Here is an 18,152-nt window from a genome sequence, read left to right as displayed (position 1 = left end):
TTGGGTGATATTGACATTGGAGGCTAAAACAAACAATGAACGGTTACAGGAACTGGGCCTGGCTAATCTAGTGAAGAGAAGGACCAGGGGAGACAGGATAGCAGTCTTCCAATATTTAAGGGGCTGCCACAGAGAGGAGGGGGTCAAGCTATTCTCCAAAGCACCCAAAGGCCAGACAAGGAATAATGGATGGAAATTGAACAAGGAGAGATTCAACCTAGAAATAAGGAGGAACTTTCTGACAGTGAGAACAATCAACCCATGGAACAAAAGCTGCCTTCAAAAGTTGTGGGAGCTTCATCACTAGAAGCTTTCAAGAAGAGACTGGACTGCCATCTGTCAGAAATAATGTAGGGTCTCCTGCCTGGGCAGGGGGTTGGACTAGATGACCTACAAGGTCCCTTCCAACTCTGTTAATCTGTAAATCTATTTAAAAATTAAAATTGCCACCAACCCTTCTCACAATTCTTCGATGGGATTTTAACATTGTGTTATTTTTTTTTTCACAGCATAGGCTGGCAAACAGTTTTGATTTCATGGAAGGGTCTTGGAGGATCTCCCCCCCCCCAGTAATCTTCAGACCACACTTTGAGACAAAAAAAACCCCACTGTTTTCAATAAAGGAGGATATTTGTAGCTCAGGGTTGAAATGGTCCTTAGTGCTCTTTGTGCTTGAGGATATTACCTAGTTTGGGTAATGAAACATCTGCAAGAAGCACACCAGCCCGCCTAAGTCCCTGTCCTACTATCCCCATTTATTCATCCCCATTTCCTGTGTTCTTAATTCGTGTTTATTCTTACTCCTGTTATCTTGTACATGAGTGACAAATTAAATAAGTAAAAAACAAAGCAAATAAATGATCCCTCAAGCACTGGTTTAGATGGATTCCAGTTAAAAAGGACGGAGCTACGTCCGTCCAAAGCAAAAGGGGGAAAAAATCAGATTTTCTGTTTATAATCCAAGTCCCATGGAAAGTTGTTTGCGACCCCTCTCCCCTCCCCTTGGCTGACTGCCTCCTCTCCATGCTTCTGAGCAGGAAGGCTCTGGGTATCCACAAAAATAGTATCAGATTACAAAACGAAAAAAAAAATAATAAAAATAAATTGGGATATCTCGCCCATTTCAGCCTCGGCGGCTGAGTGCGGAGGGGGTGGGCCCTGGGAGGGGTTTGGGAGGAGAAGTCCTGTGAAATATGCTAAAGCAGACTTCTCTTCCCAGACTCGGTCAAGGAGAAGCGCTGTCGGGCAGCGAATTGCTTTCCTCAAAGCCCCGAACCACGATAGGTAAGGCAGGAGCGATTGCGCTAAAAGAGACAGAACGATTCGGACAGAGAGAGAGAGAAAGAGAGGGAGAGGGAGAGGGAGAGAGAAAGAGACACAGAGAGAGAGAGAGAGACAGAGAGAGGGGGGAGAGAAAGAGAGAAAGAGACAGAGATACACACAGAGAGAGGGAGAGAGAAAGAGAGAGACAGAGACACAGAGAGAGAGTGAAAGAGAAAGACAGACAGAGACAGAGAGAAAGAAAGAGAAACACACAGAGAGAGAGAGAGAGAGAGAGAGAGAGAAAGAGACAGAGACACACAGAGAGAAAGAGACAGACACACACACACACACACAGAACGAGAAAGAGACAGACAGACAGACAGACAGACAGACACACACACACAGAGAGACAGAGAGAGAGAGAGAGAGAGAGAGAGAGAGAGAGAGAGAGAGAGAGGGAGGTGTAGAATTGGGTTGATGTTTGCAATTGATGTCCTTCTTTTCGTTTCTTCCTTCTCCTGTTTTTTTCCCTCCCTCCCCTCCAGGGGTTTTTGCCCCCTTTCTGTGCTACCCCCCCCCCCCCCCACACAAATTAACAGAGATGGGACAAGCATACAGGACTCATAGCTCAGCTGTGGGCTTGCCCAGCCTCTGGAGAGCTCAAGTCCTGGGTTGAACTCCCGCTGCAATCTCATGTGGGGCTGGACTGAAAAAGTTTTGCTTGAAAGTTTGGAAAGTTCCTTCATGACAGTAGACAGGAATGGGGATGGACGGACGGACGATAGGACTGGAAGATGAGAAGTAGAGTTCAATGGACAAACTAGAAGTGTTGGGGAAGGGTGGGATGGATGATGCTGAGAAAGAAGGTCCTTATCTGGTTTAATTTCAAGTAGTTTGTGGGTTTCTTGGTCACTTGATTTTCAGGATTTAGAACAGGGGGTCCCCAAACTTGGCAACTTTAAGACTTGTGGACTTCAACTCCTAGAATTCTCTGGGAGTTGAAGTCCACAAGTCTTAAAGTTGCCAAGTTTGAAGGCCTCTGATTAAGAGGAACGAGGATCTGAACGATCACCTTTGATCTTTCCTTTTCCTCCTCACTCCCATCATTAATCCACGTTCAGCTGTGAATCAATAGCACTTCTGGATTCTCTTCATCTACTTTAAAACTTCCTGGGGTCCTCCTGTATGGTTCCATGTGCCTAGGTCTATTTCTGGGGCTTTGGAAGAGGTTGAGAAAGTTATCCTTCCATAAGAGCCATTAAATAATCTGTCCACTTTAATAGTCCAGCTCCAGGAATAGATAGATCTGGGACAGAAAGAAAGATCAATACTGCAATTCCATATAGGCTTATGGTGGACCATTCTTATGGTGGAGTATTCCTAATTCTTGGGCAAGGTTAAATGAAATTATATAGTAGGCTGGATGAAGTACATGAGATTTGCTTTCAATACCCAATCTACCATTAACATTCTTTCATTTTTACCTTAACATCCCTTCCAAGGTAGTTGTAATGCTACAGAAAAGTCAGCCAGCCAGCCAGCCAGCCTGCCAGCCTGCCTGCCTGCCTGCCTGCCTGCCTGCCTGCCTGCCTGCCTGCCTGCCTGCCTGCCTGCCTGCCTGCCTCTCTCTCTCTCTCTCTCTCTCTCTCTCTCACATCTATCTATCTATCTATCTATCTATCTATCTATCTATCATCTATCTATCTATCTATCTATCTATCTATCTATCTATTATCTAACATCTACCGGTATCATCATCATCAGTCTGTCTGTCTGTCTGTCTGTCTGTCTGTCTGTCTGTCTATCTATCTATCTATCTATCTATCTATCTATCTATCTATCTATCTATCATCTAACATCTACTGGTATCATCATTCATTCAGGCAATCAGTCGGTCACTCAGTCTGTCTGTCTGTCTGTCTGTCTGTCTGTCTGTCTGTCTATCCATCCATCCATCCATCTATCTATTTATCTATCTATCATCTAACATCTACTGGTATCATCATCATTCTTTCAGTCAGTCAGTCAGTCAGTCTGTCTGTCTGTCTGTCTGTCTGTCTGTCTGTCTATCTATCTATCTATCTATCTATCTATCTATCTATCTATCTATCTTTTTATATCTGTCTGTCTGTTTGTCTGTCTGTCTGCAAAGTTCCCTTGGATTTTTTTGAGGGCAAATGAAATATTAATGGGAAAAACAACTGTAATTCCACGGCCATAAGAGAAATGAACAAACAGGCAATATATTAATTTATCAAAGGGCCTGGAGCGAAAAGATTAGGGGGTTGCATGAAATGAAGAGCAAAGGAACAGTTTGCTTCCTGGTGGTGTGGGTGTTCCCTTATTGGAAGTTTTCAAGATAAGATTGGACAATCATTTGTCCTGGGTGGTATAAGCTTCCTGATTTGGGCAGGGGATTGGACTAGAAGACCTCCAAGGTCCTTCCCAGCCCCATGATTCTATGAGTCCAATCTGTGTCTGCTGCTAAAAAAGGCTCAGCATATTTGTGTGCATTGAGAGGGAAGGAAATGGTTGCTCTTGCTGACAACTTGAGCCAGGATATAGTTGGCATCCGTCTTCCTTACCATCCACTTCAACTTGGAAAGCCAAAGTTCAGAATCCGTCTGGCACACTGGAGCCCAGATGTTCTAATCCACATGGCAGTAATGCTGGATTATGGATGCCACGTAATCGTTGCTTTGATCCTTGACATCAAAGGAATTAGTGGTAGAGCAATAGTCTATCTTGCAAGGTTCTTAGATCTAAAGGAGAAAAGGCATTTCGCCGCTTAGAGGGATGGCAGGTGATGAAAACGCTAACTGTTTTAGCTGAAACCTTATCTCCATTTACCCGGGATTTAGTAAACCTCGATGAACTAGCCAAGAAGTGCTTGTAAATAGACATACATAAACATTGTTTGGAATGGAGAAAACTCAATCCGTGAATTTGTAGAAAGAGTCGCCTAAAAGAGGGTTAGGTGGTTTGTGGTTTAGTGCAGTGGTCACCAACTGGTGTTTCGTGGACCACTGGTGAGAAAATTTTGGTGGTCCGAAGAAAAATTATTTGCATTTTTTATATTGCACTAAATACTATTTATCTTTTTTAAAAAATCATATTAGTGGTCCGTGGGATTTAAAATTATGAATTTCGTGGTCCCTGAGGTCCGAAAGGTTGGTGACCCCTGGTTTAATGTATTGTAAAAGTCCAGGACATCTCATGAAGTAATATGATTTATAGTATGGTGCATGAATAACTGCACTTCTGCCTATTAAACAGGAGTTACGCTTAGTTTAGTTGCGAGAAGCTAGCCCCTGTTTGGGGAATATTTTTTGTCTGAAATTTTGCTCTCCGCTTTCCCAGATGGCGAACACAGTTCTCCAGTGATCCGCAATTTAGAAATAAATATATGGAATGGACTGAAAGGTTTATTTAAAATAAAAAGGACCAGCTGAGTCCCTTCTTTTCATAATTTTATTTGGGGAATGGAACTCTGGGGGAGAATATGTGGGGTCTTGGTGATCTCGGAGCTTTGCTATTCTATTTGCAGGCAGTTGATTGGCAGGTTAGGTAACCCTATCGGTTCATTCCCCAGCACAGTTGCCAGAGCAATAATATCTGGAAACCACTAACTTAACGATGAGAAAAATGCAGCCACTGTGCAACCTCTCACTGTAATTATAAGTAGTCCTCAACTTATAAGTATTCTTTCCGTGACTGAAATGCAACACTACCGGGGGGGGGGGGGGGGGGAAGTGACTTGGGACCAATCCTTGCATTACAACTGTCATAGCATCCCTGTGGTGAGACAATTGCAATTTGGGTGCTTGGCAATGTATTTAGGATGCTTGCAAAAACCTCTGGGTCATGTAATTGCCACTTGCAACTTTCCCAGCTGGTTTCCAACAAGCAAAATCGATGGGGGGAAAGCTGGATGTGCTTAGCGACCGTGTGATTTGCTTAACAACCACTGTGGGAAAAGGTTGTGAAAGTGGGCAATGCCTTAACAACCGCACTGCTTGGCAATGGAAGTTCCATCCCAGTTGTGGTCATAGGTCGAGAGCTACCTGTATATTGGAGCAGGCTGAGCATGGAAATAGTAGATTAGATTAGATAGGAAGTGATTTTATAGGTCATCTAGTCCAACCCCCCACTCAAGCAGGAGACCCTACACCATTTCTGACAGACAGCAGTCCGGTCTCTTCTTGAAAGCCTCCAGTGATGAAGCTTCCTCAACTTCCGGAGGCAACTTCTGTTCCATGGGTTGATTGTTCTCACTGTCAGAAAAGTAGATTTTACTAAAGGAGAGGAAGAACTTGGCAGCTGGCCGTTTGATTGCTGGGTGGCTGGAATTCTGAAAGGTAGCCGAACCTTGCAAGAGGCTGGTTTTTCACTCTGCCTGAAATCTTGCAAGAATCCGAACAACTAATGAAATGAAGGGGAGGAAAACATCTTTTGCAATCTATAGTATGAAACTTCAACACATGCCCTACTGTATTGGAGTGTGAAAATGACATCGGCAGACAGGAAGGAGAGATGGGCAACTGGCGTTTAAACAATACCTTAGAACAGGGGTTACAAACTATATTTCATTGAGGGCCCCATTAGGGGTTGTGTTTGACCTCAGGGCCAGGGATAGTGGTAGGGTGGCTGGGGGTGTGCGTGGGTGTGACCATGGTGGGTGTTTGACACAGTCATGGCCATGGTGGTGGTGTGGCCCACCAGTGGCCAGCAGAGCTGGCAGCAGATTCGGACAGTAAGGAGGTTGGGGAGGAACCTGGGCCAGTCCTTGAGTCTGGGGAAGGCTCTGATGAGGGCTCTGTGTCGGAGGCAGAGAGGGGGCCAGGGCCACCAAACAGTTATCAACTGCTTTTGGAGTTGGACATCAGTGGGGCAGAAGAACATGTGTGTACATGTGCAGAGCTGCCAGGAGAAGGGAACAGCTAGGGAACAAGGGCTGACTCGGGAGTAAAGGCACAGGTGGACGATGAATGGCCCCTCCCATAGGGAATAGAGAGGAGCGAAAGGGGAGTGGAGTTTGCAGGAGACAATTAGTTTGCTTAATTGGTTCGTAACTCTCTGAGACTCCTTGCCAAGTACTTTCTTGTACAGTGTTGAGTTTTGAAGATATTGGCCTGGCAACTCTCCAAGCAAGATAAGGTCTGTGACTGTAAATCCACCCTTGAAAGACTTTGCTCAGTGAGAATGAGAGGAATTCACAGTAACTTAATAAAAAGCAGGGGACAAGGAGTCTGCTTCGTGGTTTGGGGAAGCCTAGGTCAGAACAGGTGGGCCCTTGACACAGGGCGTTTGACAAACGCCCAGGTGTTTTTGGCCAGCAGAGTGCTGCAGGAGGCCATTGATGCAGAAAACGGGCCATTATGGCCGGCTCAGATATTCTGCTTTGATATTCCCAGGCCAGCCCCTCCTGCCGGTCAGATCTAAGCAGCGCTTGAGTTTGACAGCCCTGCCTTAGAAGGAGGGAAGGTATGGAAAGCACTTCAGAATGAATTCTCCTTAGTTTTAAGGAGAGTAAGAGAAGAGGATATACTTTCAATCTTGCAAGACGCAGCTGACCAAATGAAAGCTAGTTCGTGCTTCTTGTCTGGACTACCTTAGTCAGTGGAACGGCTTGCCTCCAGATGTTGTGGATGCTGCGACACTGGAGGTTTCTAAGAAGAGCCTGGACAAGCATTTGTCTGAAATGGTATAGGGCTTCTCCCTTGAGCACAGGGGGTTGGACTAGAAGACCTCCAAGATCTCTTCCAACTCTGTTATTCTATCTTATTATAGTGCAGGGGTGTCCAAACTTGGGAACTTTAAGACTTGTGGACTTCAACTCCCAGAATTCCCCAGCCAGCCATGCTGGCTGGGGAATTCTGGGAGTTGAAGTCCACAAGTCTTAAAGTTCCCAAGTTTGGACACCCCTGTTATAGTGCTTTCAACGCACTTAGATGCTCAATACTCTCAGCCAGGAGGGCTCAGTAACCTGAATGGTACTAAAAGTTGGTTTTATTGTTGGACCCAGGGCCCTTCTTGTCATTCTATAAACCGTGTGTGTGTGTTTGTGTGTTTGTGTGTGTGTGTGTGTGTATATATATCCATTTTTGCAATTAAAACCATGTCTCCTTCAAATCGAGACTTACTCTTGGCTGATTTCATGAACACGTCCTTTGTTAGCCATTGATTTCAGTCTGAGCTATTGATTTCATCCTGAAATATAGATTGATTTAACACTTTTCCTAGTGTTGATGCTCTCCTATCTAAGCATTTACTGAATATTCTGCTTTGTTGGTAACCATTTACTGCTTTGACCCTGGTTACTTTTCTAAATCGTTCAAGGTTGCTTATATGTTGCTATGAGATGGTCATCAGCAATGCCATCCAGATAAGACTCGTCACTCGACTGAAGAAACTCTAGTTGTTCTTGGCAGACCTAGAATAATAGGAGAATCAAACTATTCTCCAAGGCACCTGAGGGCAGAACAAGAAGCAATGGTTGGAAACTAATCAAGGAGAGAAGCAACTTAGAACTGAAATTTCCTGACAGTTAGAACAATTAATCAGTGGAACAGAAGTTGCTTCCAGAAGTTGTGAATGCCCCAACACTGGAAGTCTTTAAGAAGATGTTGGATAGCCATTTGTCTGAAACAGTATAGGGTTTCCTGCCTAGGCAGGGGGTTGGACTGGAAGACCTCCAAGGTCCCTTCCAACTCTTCTATTGTATTGTATAATAGAGCACTTTTGGGTGCAAGGGAAATAATACACAATGGCATCTGAAATCTTCCCCCTTATCTACAAAATCTAGTTGTCCAGAGTTTCAGATATTCTATTGATCCCATGACTCTATGGCCTTTGGATTGTTGTCTTCACTAGATTCCAAGGATCATTTCCTGTAGGTATATCAGAGAGCGAACCATTTGTTGAGTTGGATTCCAAGACTTCTCCAGGAATAGCTTAGATTCAATTCCATTCCAACATCTGTCAACAAATCAAGCCAAGGGGTTTAAACTTCCTCTCTTGATGTGCATCATTAGGTAACAACAGTAACCAAAAATGTCCATCTTAGGCTAAATAGAGCGCTTCCCCCCAAATTCCATATGGGTTTTCCATATGGCGGCTATAAGAAGGATGATCAAATAATCCCTTCCAAGCAGATGGAGGAATCACATCCAGTGGCTAGAAATAACCTCCTCGCTCCTTACTCTTTATTAGGCAATTTTCCCACCATGTGGGAAGAGGTCATCTTCTATTTTTCATTATGAGGGGGGATTTGCCCCACCCCTCAATGGATTTGGCACCATTTGTATTAATATTACCGTATTTTTCGGAGTATAAGACATACTTTTTCTCCCCTTAAAAGAGGGTGAAAAATTGGGTGCACCTTATACGCCGAATGTAGCCCTGCCCACTCGCCGGCCCCCACTCTTTGGTCTCCATGCGTCGTGTTTTAGACCTGTTCCAGGCTGCAGGGATTGCCACAGATTCCCCTCCCCCTCCTTGCCTTGCGTTTTTGGCCTCTGCGCCTCGCGTTTTCAGCCTCCAACACTCGGTTTCAGACCTGCACACTCTCAACCAGTGAACCTGTTGATGAAGTTCACCTCTTGGAACAGCTGATTGTGGGTATTCTGGGAAGCCGATCCACCCACAATCAGCTGTTTGGGCTGAATCAGGCTAATGTGCTGAAGCTGACCAGGCTGTTTGCTAAGGATGCTAGCCAGATGAATATCGATGGATGCTGGTAGGCAGAGGCAGATTTATTTTCTTATTTTCCTCCCCCCAAAACTAAGGTGTGTCTTATACTCCGAAAAATACGGTATATTCTGCTGGATGTTGCAATCCAATTTCCTATGTTCCGGGTGGTTCAACCAGACTTTTCAGGATTCCAACAATGGTCTTCATGTTTTTTGCCTTAACGTGTTTTTAAAGCATTCCTTGCTTTTGCATGATTTGTTGCTTTGATGTCTTTCCATCCCAAAGAAAGACATGGTGAGGATTTTTTTTAAAAAAAGCTTTTGAAATTATTTTAACAAAAAGAGAGGAGATTGCTGTTTATCTGTGCAGATGGCACCTAGGTTTAAAATTGCCATGTTGGTTTTTGAATTAGGAAAAGACAATCTTGCAATACTGTTCAATGCTATTTATGAAAAAACCCAGTCCTAGTTGCGGGAGCCAGGAGTAAAATCTGGTCTCTGATATTATGACATATTCTCCGCTTAAATTACATTTCCACACTCAGCTTTTTCATTATGGATAAAATGTTGGCTCGGTAAAGGGGATTGGATTTATTGGGCTTGTGTCTCTCAGGACAATCAACATGAAGACCTAAACTTTTTTTCCATGCCAACTTGAAAAGCTATTATGCCGGATTAATCATCTCCAGAAGCAGAGGGAGAAGATCTATTCTAATGGATTTCCAGCATGTACTCCTGTTTCTATGATAACAAAAAACACAGTGGATGTGTTAAATGCATTTGTGGAAACCTCTTTGCCCTGTGTCTATTATGGCAAATGTTCCTTTACTTTTCTGAGAGATGAGAGGCTAAAAAGCTTACTCGGGTTTAGTTTTCTTTGGGTGGACATTCCTAGTGGAATGCCTTTTTTAAAAAGTATACAGAATAACAGAGTTGGAAGGGACCTTGGAGATCTTCTAGTCCAGTCCCCTGATTAAGCAGGAAACCAATTCCAGACAGATGGCTACCCAGTTCTCTTCTTGAAAACCTCCAGTGATGGAGAACTTACAATATGTGGAGGCAAGCGGTTCCACTGATTGATTGTTCTCACTGTCAGGAAATTTCTCCTTAGTTCTAGGTTGGGTGTCTAATGAATAATCTTCCATCCATTACTTCTTGTCTTGGCCTCGGATGCTCAAGAGAATAGGTTGACCCCCTCTTCTCTCTGACAGTCTCTCAAATATTGGAAGACTGATATCACATCGCCCCTAGTCCTTCTCTTTGTTAGACTAGACATACCCAGTTCCTGCAACTGTTCATCTTATCTTTTAGCCTCCAGCCCCAATTAAATAATAACGTTGTGCCTTCAAGTCAGTATTGACTCCTAGCAAGTGCCTGGAGAAGTCCCTGAAGTTTTCCTGGAAACTTTTTCGGCAGTATTTTGCTATTGTTGGCTTTTTTTTCTTCTGCCTTGGGCTGGGAGAGATGAACTAATTTAAAAGCACACAGGTGACTTTATGCCTAAAGCAGGACTAGAATTCACGGTCTCCCAGTTTCCAACCCACTGTCATTAAGCACTGCTTATTCTATATTGTATAAAGATATTGCTTAAATAGTCAGTGTCTACTAACTACTAATAATTTATAGCTTTCTGTGCCTTCTTAAAATGAATTCACACATTCTAAAGGTACAGTTTGTTCAGTTTGAACCCCAATGTTACGGTTATTCCCAAACTATCACGGCATAATCAATAAACTGTACTTAAGAAGCAATTCATTTTTCTGTCTATGTACTTAATCCCCTCCTTCTAATTAAACAAGGATCAGGAAGAAGGAAGGGAATGGGGATAAGGATAACCATTGAATTGTCCTTTACATCTGGCATCTAATATAGTTTCTTAACAAAAGGACCATTAATGACTTAGCTCTACTTTAACCAATATCCATCATAATTTTGTCTCCATTCAGTGTCATCTCTCCAAACTCTAATTGTTTTGGAGAGAGAAAAGATTAAATATTTATTTTATTGTTGTTGGTCCCAAAGAATAGAATAGAATAACAGTTGGAAGGGACTCCTCTAGTCCAACCCCCTGCTTAGGCAGGAAACCCTACACCACTTCAAACAAATGGTTATCCAACATCTTCTTAACAACTTCCAGTGTTGGAGCATTCACAACTTCTGGAGGCAAGCTGTTCCATTGATTAATTGTTCTCCCTGTCAGGAAATTTCTCCTTAGTTCTAAGTTGCTTCTCTCCTTGATTAGTTTCCACCCATAGCTTCTTGTCCTGCCCACAGGTGCTTTGGAGAATAGCTTGACTCCCTCTTCTTTGGGGCAACCCCTGAGATATTGGAACACTGCTATCACGTATCCCCTAGTCCTTTTTTTCATTAAACTAGACATACCCAGTTCCTGCAACCGTTCTTCATATGTTTCAGCCTCCAGTTCCCTAATCATCTCCGTTCCACTCTTTCTAGAGTCTCCCAAAAAGAGTTTGACTAGTTCTAATTTGTTGACTAGCTTAGCTTCTTGAACAGCTTCTTAATTTGGAGTTGGAAAGGAGTGGATCTCTAGGTGCTCTGAACATGCTGAGGCTCTAGAACAGGACTGTCAAATTCAAGGCCCAGGTGCCAGATCCAGCCTAGAAGGGCCATTCTGGAAACAGTGAAGGACTGGCCCACGGTGCTTCTGCTAGTGAAAATGGGTTCCTGAGCCCCGTTTTCAGCTGTCAGCGTCTCCTGCAACCCTCTGCCAGTGAAAATGCATGCAGGTTTTCACTGGCAGAGAGTTGTAAGAGGCCCTGGCAGCCAAAAACGTAGCTCAGGACCCTGTTTTCACTGGCAGAGTGCTTGGGCTACCATAGGTGCCCCCGACAGGAGTGACGTTGAGCTGACCACACCCACCCTGCCCCCCCCCCGAGGTCAAACACAACCCTGATGTGGCCCTCAATGCAATCGAGTTTGACACCCCTGCTTTAGAAAGAGTGCAGAGAAGACCAAAAAAGATGGTAAGGAGTCTGGAGGCTAAAACATAAACTGGATAGTTAAAGGAACTACCGTATTTTTCAGAGTATAAGACACACCTTTTTCCCTCAAAAAGTGCATCTTATACACTGAATACAGCATTTTTTTGCCTCCCGAAACCCCACCCCCTTTTCACAAATGGCCATGCATAACCTTTAGGAGACTACTAGAGTGCTCTTCGGGGCTGGGGAGGACAAAAATGAGCAAAAACGGGCTGTTTTTTGCTCGTTTTTGCCCCCCCCAGCCTCCAGAAGCACTCTATAAACCTCCTAACGGCTATGCATGCCCCCTTTTTTTTTGACAAAAAATGGGCCCGTTTTTGGGAGGTTTGCAGAGTGCCAAAACTTTTTTTAAAATTTGCCTCTTCAAAATCCTGGTGCATCTTATACTCCGAAAAATGCGTTAGGTATGTTTAGCCTAACGAAGAAGAATGGCTTAGGAATGACCTGGTAGCTGTCTTCCAATACTTGAAGGGTTGTCGCAGGGAAGAAGGTGCCCGTTTATTCCCCCAAGTACCTGAGGGTAGGACAAGAAACAATGGACGGAAGCTCATCAGAGGAAGGTCCAACCGGGAACGAAGGAGAAATTTCCCGACAGTGGGAACAGCTTGAGTTACGGCTGCTCCATCGCTGGAGTTTTGAAGAAAAGATTGAACAACCATTGGTCCAGGATGGTGTAAGGACCCCTACATTGGATAAGGGATTGGATTAGAAGACCTCCAAGTTCCCTTCCAGCCCTTTGATCCCATGATTTTAATCTGTGTCTTACAAGCTTGTCTAAAGTTGTCGTTTCATTTGTGGTTGGGGGGAAAAAAAACCACAAGAGAAGGCTGTTATTTAAGGTTGGCCATACTTGCTCTTGTGGCTGTTGATTAATTTAAAAGAAATTGACCACGAGAATAAAATCTAAATAAAGTAATGCTTAACCAAAAAATTAGCCTTTCTTCCTTTCCCTGTGTGGCCCTCTCTCCCCTCCCCCCCCATCCGCGTCACAACCGATGCTTGGTTTGCGAGACTTGTCTTTCCTGGAAGTGCGTTTGTGCGCAGAATACATCCGTCACTTTGTGTTACCCTCTGACAAGGCCAGGAAAAGTTATGCTGTTCTAGAAAATTAGAAGTGGTGGGCTTCTTGCGCTGCCTCTTGGCTTCCCTTCCATTGGAGGCTGTTCCACACACGTGGCTTTCCAGGCTGCTGCATGTGCAGCTTGCACCGAGAGTGACACAAGGGATTGGTGGAGTTTAACTCGCAGTTTTGATTCTCTCGCCTTAAACGCTTCCCCGCTGAATTAGGGAAAGGAGCTGTGCGGTTTTGACAGCCAGTCTCAAACATCAATCAACTTGTTGGCTGAGCTAGAAGGTCTAGAAAGAACTGCCTGCTAAACTGCTTTCTGGACAAGGGGAAGCAGAGAGCAGATTCTGCCGAGTCTTTGGTTTGCATTAAGGATGGTTAAAAAAACCAGACATGCAGTAATAGAAATGTGCATTGTGACAGGGGGTGGGTGGGTTTGTATTTGGAGAAGGGGAAATCTTTACCATTAACAGAGCCTGGGTTACGCTCCCTGCATAAGATCTGGCATTTCACTCTTCTTCTATAGAAAGCATGACTCACAGGAAAACAGACAAGAATGAGCAAAGAGTTCCAGACACCGGTTAAAGAAGTTTGCACAGAGACCAAGGATTAAGCCGCCAATTTGCCCTTCTCACAGCTATCTCGCCTCCCAGTCAGGTGCAATAACAGCTTTTGGCTTATTGTATGTTGAATGATTAAGGGACACGATGGCTCAGTGGCTAAGACACTGAGCTTGTTGATCCGACGTTTGGCAGTTTGGCGGTTCAAATCCCTAGTGCCACGTAACAGAGTGAGCTCCTGTCACTTGTTCCAGCTTCTGCCAACGTAGCAGTTCGAAACTAGCATAAAAAATGCAAGTAGAAAAGTAGGGACCACCTTTGGTGAAAGGTAACAGCATTCCATGTGCATTCAGCATTTAGTCATGCCAGCCACATGACCACAGAGACATCTTCAGGCAGCAGTGGCTCTTCGGCTTAGAAACGGAGATGAGCACTGCCCCCTAGAGTCGGGAACGACTAGCACATATGTGCAAGGGGAACCTTTACCTTTATCTTTACTTTAAGGCTGTCTAGTTTCATCCCAACTTTGGATAGTGTTCAACATGGAACAACTTAAAAGAATATAATGCAAAACAAATGCATGGAAAAACAATAACAGCTCTATGTCTATGGAGATTCTCCGTCATCCAGGTCATAGTTGTCCCAAAGTTGCTTTTTCAAGAGGCAACTGGACTTTCTGGTTTTTCTTTGAAGATGGGAACGATTAGCGGAAAACATGTGCGGAAAAACCTTTACCTTTATGTTGAATGGGCCAAAAGGGAACATGTTCCATCGTTTTTTGATTAGGAGGGAAAAAATGGATAAATCAGAAATTGATAAATGACCCATCTCCCAAAGGTCATCCTTAATGTCCAGAATAGGAATACTCTTCCAATTTCTCAAAATAATTATCTCAGCAATCTACCACCCCTGACACAGCCGAAGCTCATGCCAGATTTAGCATACAAATAAAACATGCAGAGGCTGCATTTTTGTATCTCTTTCTCGGATAGGGAAAGTAGAAGCAATTATTCTGCATTTCATCCAGGAGATGAAAAGATTGTATTTCTTTCTAAGATGAATTGCATTTGAGCCATGGTGGCGCAGTGGTTAAAATGCAGTATTGCAGCTAACTCTGCCCATTACCAGCACTTTGATTTGACCGGCTCAATTTGACTCAGCCTTCCATTCTTCCAAAGTCAGTAAAATGAGGAGCCAGATTGTTGGGGAAAATATGCTGCCTCTGTAAACCACTTAGAGAGGGCTGTAAAGCACTGTGAAGCGATATAGAAGTCTAAGTGCTATTGTTATTGCACTTCCTCCCTCCCTCTTCCTCTCTCTCTCCCTCTCTCCCTCTCTCTCTCCCTCCCTCCCTCCCTCCCTCCCTCTCTCTCTCTCTCTTTCTCTCTCTCTCGTCTGTCTGTCTACTCTATCTATCTATCTATCTATCTATCTATCTATCTATCTATCTATCTATCTATCTATCTATCTATCATCAGTGGGAGCGTGTGAAAATCAGCCATAAGCTGCTACCAAACATCATTTCTGATTTCCACCCCATCCTTCTATGGAATCTTGATTCTGTTTAGCAGATCCATCAGATTTGAAGGCAATTATTTGTTTCTTTGTTTATTAAACAAAGTTATATAACAGCCCAACTCACGCCTAGGTGAACAAGGTAGCTTACAGCATTTAAGGATTAAATTCTATGAGTGAAAAGGAATCATTTTGCTACATTTCTCCAACTCAGTTTGGAAGCCTCCAATCTGATCTGGACAATCAAATCCATCTCATCTGTCATTTGGTTTGGAATACATTTGGGTTTCTATCAAATCCGTTTTGAATGGATTTCCAAGGTGAATAGAATAGAATAGAATAGAATAGAATAGAATAGAATAGAATTCTTTATTGGCCAAGTGTGATTGGACATGCAAGGAATTTGTCTTTGGTGCACATGCTCTCAGTGTACATAACAAGACAAGATACATTCAATAGAATAGAATAGGAAAATAATAGAATAGAATAGAATTCTTTATTAGCCAAGTGTGATTGGACACACAACGAATTTGTCTTTGGTGCACATGCTCTCAGTGTACATAACAAGATAAGATACATTCAATAGCATAGAATAGAATAGGAATAGAATAGAATAGAATAGAATTCTTTATTGGCCAAGTGTGATTGGACACACAAGGAATTTGTCTTTGGTGCATATGCTCTCAGTGTACATAAAAGAAAAGACATTCATCAAGAATCATAAGATACAACAATTAGTGATAATCATAGGTTACTAATGAGCAATCAAATCCTACTAGAAAACAAGTAAAACAGTATAAATTGTAAAGATACAAGCAACGTGGTTATAGTCATAAGTGGGAAGAGATAGGTACTAGGAAGGATGAGAAGAACAATAGTAATACAGTCTTAATAAATAATTGACAGTGTTGCAGGAATTAGTTGTTTAGCAGTGATGGCGTTCGGGGGAAAAACTGTCCTTGTGTCTAGTTGTTCTGGTGTGCAGTGCCCCATAGCGTCATTTTGAGATAGAAGTTGGAACGATTTGTGAAGGGTCTGTAGATATTTTCACAGCCCTCTTTTTGACCCGTGCAATATACTGGTCCTCAGTGGAAGGCAGATTGGTAGCCATTGTTTTTTCTGCAGTTCTAATTATCTGTTGAAGTCTGTGTCTGTCTTGTTGGGTTGCAGAGCCAAACCAGACAGTTATGGAGGTGCAGATGACAGACTCAATCATTCCTATGTAGAATGTAGAACCTTGATATACCCCTAAGCCTCTACCTTCTTTCTCAAGTATCTCCTTCATTTCTTTCCTTCCAGCAAACCGGACAGCCAACCTTCTGATCTTCCATTGAGCTTAAGACTCGTCTCCAAAGAGAACTTCACATTCTCAATGGCAAGGTTCCCGAACTACCATTCGATCCTTTCCTTCTTCTTCTTGGTGTGCCTGGACCACCTGATCCTTGCCCAGCATCAAGAAGATTCCCAACCCAAACCCAGCACTGAGCCTGTTATTAAGGTCCGGTTGGCAGGAGACAAGAGGAAGCACAACGAAGGGCGAGCGGAAGTCTATTATAACAACCAATGGGGCACCATTTGTGATGACGATTTCTCCATCCACTCGGCCAATGTGTTCTGCAGGCAACTGGGCTATGTGGAAGCTACATCCTGGTTCCCTGGCTCCAAATATGGCAAAGGAGAAGGTGAGATGCTGAACAATGGTTTGCTTGCTTGCTTGCTTGTTTTCTGATCCCTACAAGCAAAGCATCAGCCAGAGAAAGGGGCCTCTTAATACAGGGTGGTGTGTTTATTCCCTTGACCCTTTTGCAAAGACTCAAACCATTTTGGTAAGATATGGTTGACCACTGATGGTGAACCTTTTTGTAAAGGTATGCCAAAATTGTATGTGTGTGCGCTATTGCGTGCACACGTGTGCCCATACCCACAATTCAATGCACCCCACCCACCTGTGCATGCATTCACAACCCCTGCCCCGTGCATGAATGCATGATTCCCTGAGTGTGGGGGGGGGGTTCACCCTCCCCAGGCTCCGGAGGCTTTCCTGAAGCCTGGGGAGGTCGAAAATGGCCTTTCCCGGCCTCCCGGAGGCCCTCTGGAAGCCGGAAATGGATCGTTTCTGAACTTCCAGTTGGCCCATTGGGCCTGTTTTTCACCCTCCCCAAGCCCCGGAGGCTTTCCTGAAGCCCGGGGAGGGCGAAAACGGCCTCCCCATCCCTTCGAAAGACTGAAAATCAGCTGGCCGGCATGCACATGCACGCCAGAGCTGACAGCTCGTGGGCCATAGGTTTGCCATCATGGTGGTAGATCAACGTTGGCCTGTAGCTTCTAGGTGTGGAGTCCACATGGTGTCCCATTCCTGACCCATCTAGGACAGACCTTCAGCCATGCTTTGCTGCCCTTTTTGCACTTCATTCCTGATGTCATTTATTACATCCACATGAAGATCTTGAAGGAGAAGATTTCACTTACTACATAGTAGAGCCAGCCCTAATCCTGGCTAAAAGAGAGGAACTACCAGCTAGTTGCCCCTGGCTCCTTGTAGTAACCCTTGCTCCATGTCCTTCTCAAAACTCAGATAAGATACCCTCCCACGAGTAAGTCTAGGTTTATGGTAGTCTTTGACCAGCTTGAGAAAATTTCAATAAAGAAATTAACTATCTTACCTATCCAGGTACTGATTTAGTCCTCCTATCTCCCTACCTTCCACATTACTCTGAGCCAACTGTTGCAAATACATTTATTAAAAAAAAACAAATTGTTGTTGATGTAATCAGGGGTAGGTTCCTACTGGTTCAGACCAGTTTGAACTGGGAGTGGTTTGGTGGAACCGGCAGCGACCCAGGCTTGCCGCGCCCCCGAATTGGTTCTCTGGGCAGCACCATAGATGCCACCATCTTGTTTTTTCCTTCTGTGCATGCGCAGAGCAATTTTTATTGCATTGTGCATGCGTGCGCGGTACAGCCATGAGTGAACTGGCAGTAGCAACTGCTGGAACCCACCCCTGGATGTAATGGTATGTGGGAATGACCTTGAGAAACAGAAAGAAGGACAGCAG

The 18,152-nt window shown here is 44.0% G+C and overlaps 1 protein-coding gene across 1 annotated transcript in view; it reads left to right on the top strand.

Annotated features, from left to right (window-relative positions):
- Positions 1–1,181: 1,181 nt before the first annotated feature.
- Positions 1,182–18,152, top strand: part of LOXL2 (lysyl oxidase like 2) — a 101,883-nt gene continuing 84,912 nt past the window's right edge. Inside the window, exons 1-2 of the mRNA XM_081960760.1 lie at positions 1,182–1,284; positions 16,397–16,779. Of these exons, the coding sequence (XP_081816886.1) occupies positions 16,470–16,779 (310 nt within the window). The 5' untranslated portion in view covers positions 1,182–1,284; positions 16,397–16,469. The remainder of the gene's footprint in view (positions 1,285–16,396; positions 16,780–18,152) is intronic.

This window comes from Natrix helvetica (genome assembly GCF_964273705.1).
Source record: "Natrix helvetica genome assembly, chromosome: 8".
Classification (NCBI taxonomy): domain Eukaryota; kingdom Metazoa; phylum Chordata; class Lepidosauria; order Squamata; family Natricidae; genus Natrix; species Natrix helvetica.
The sequence above is the reverse complement of the archived record's forward strand: the minus strand, read 5'-3'. Positions and strand labels throughout refer to the sequence as shown.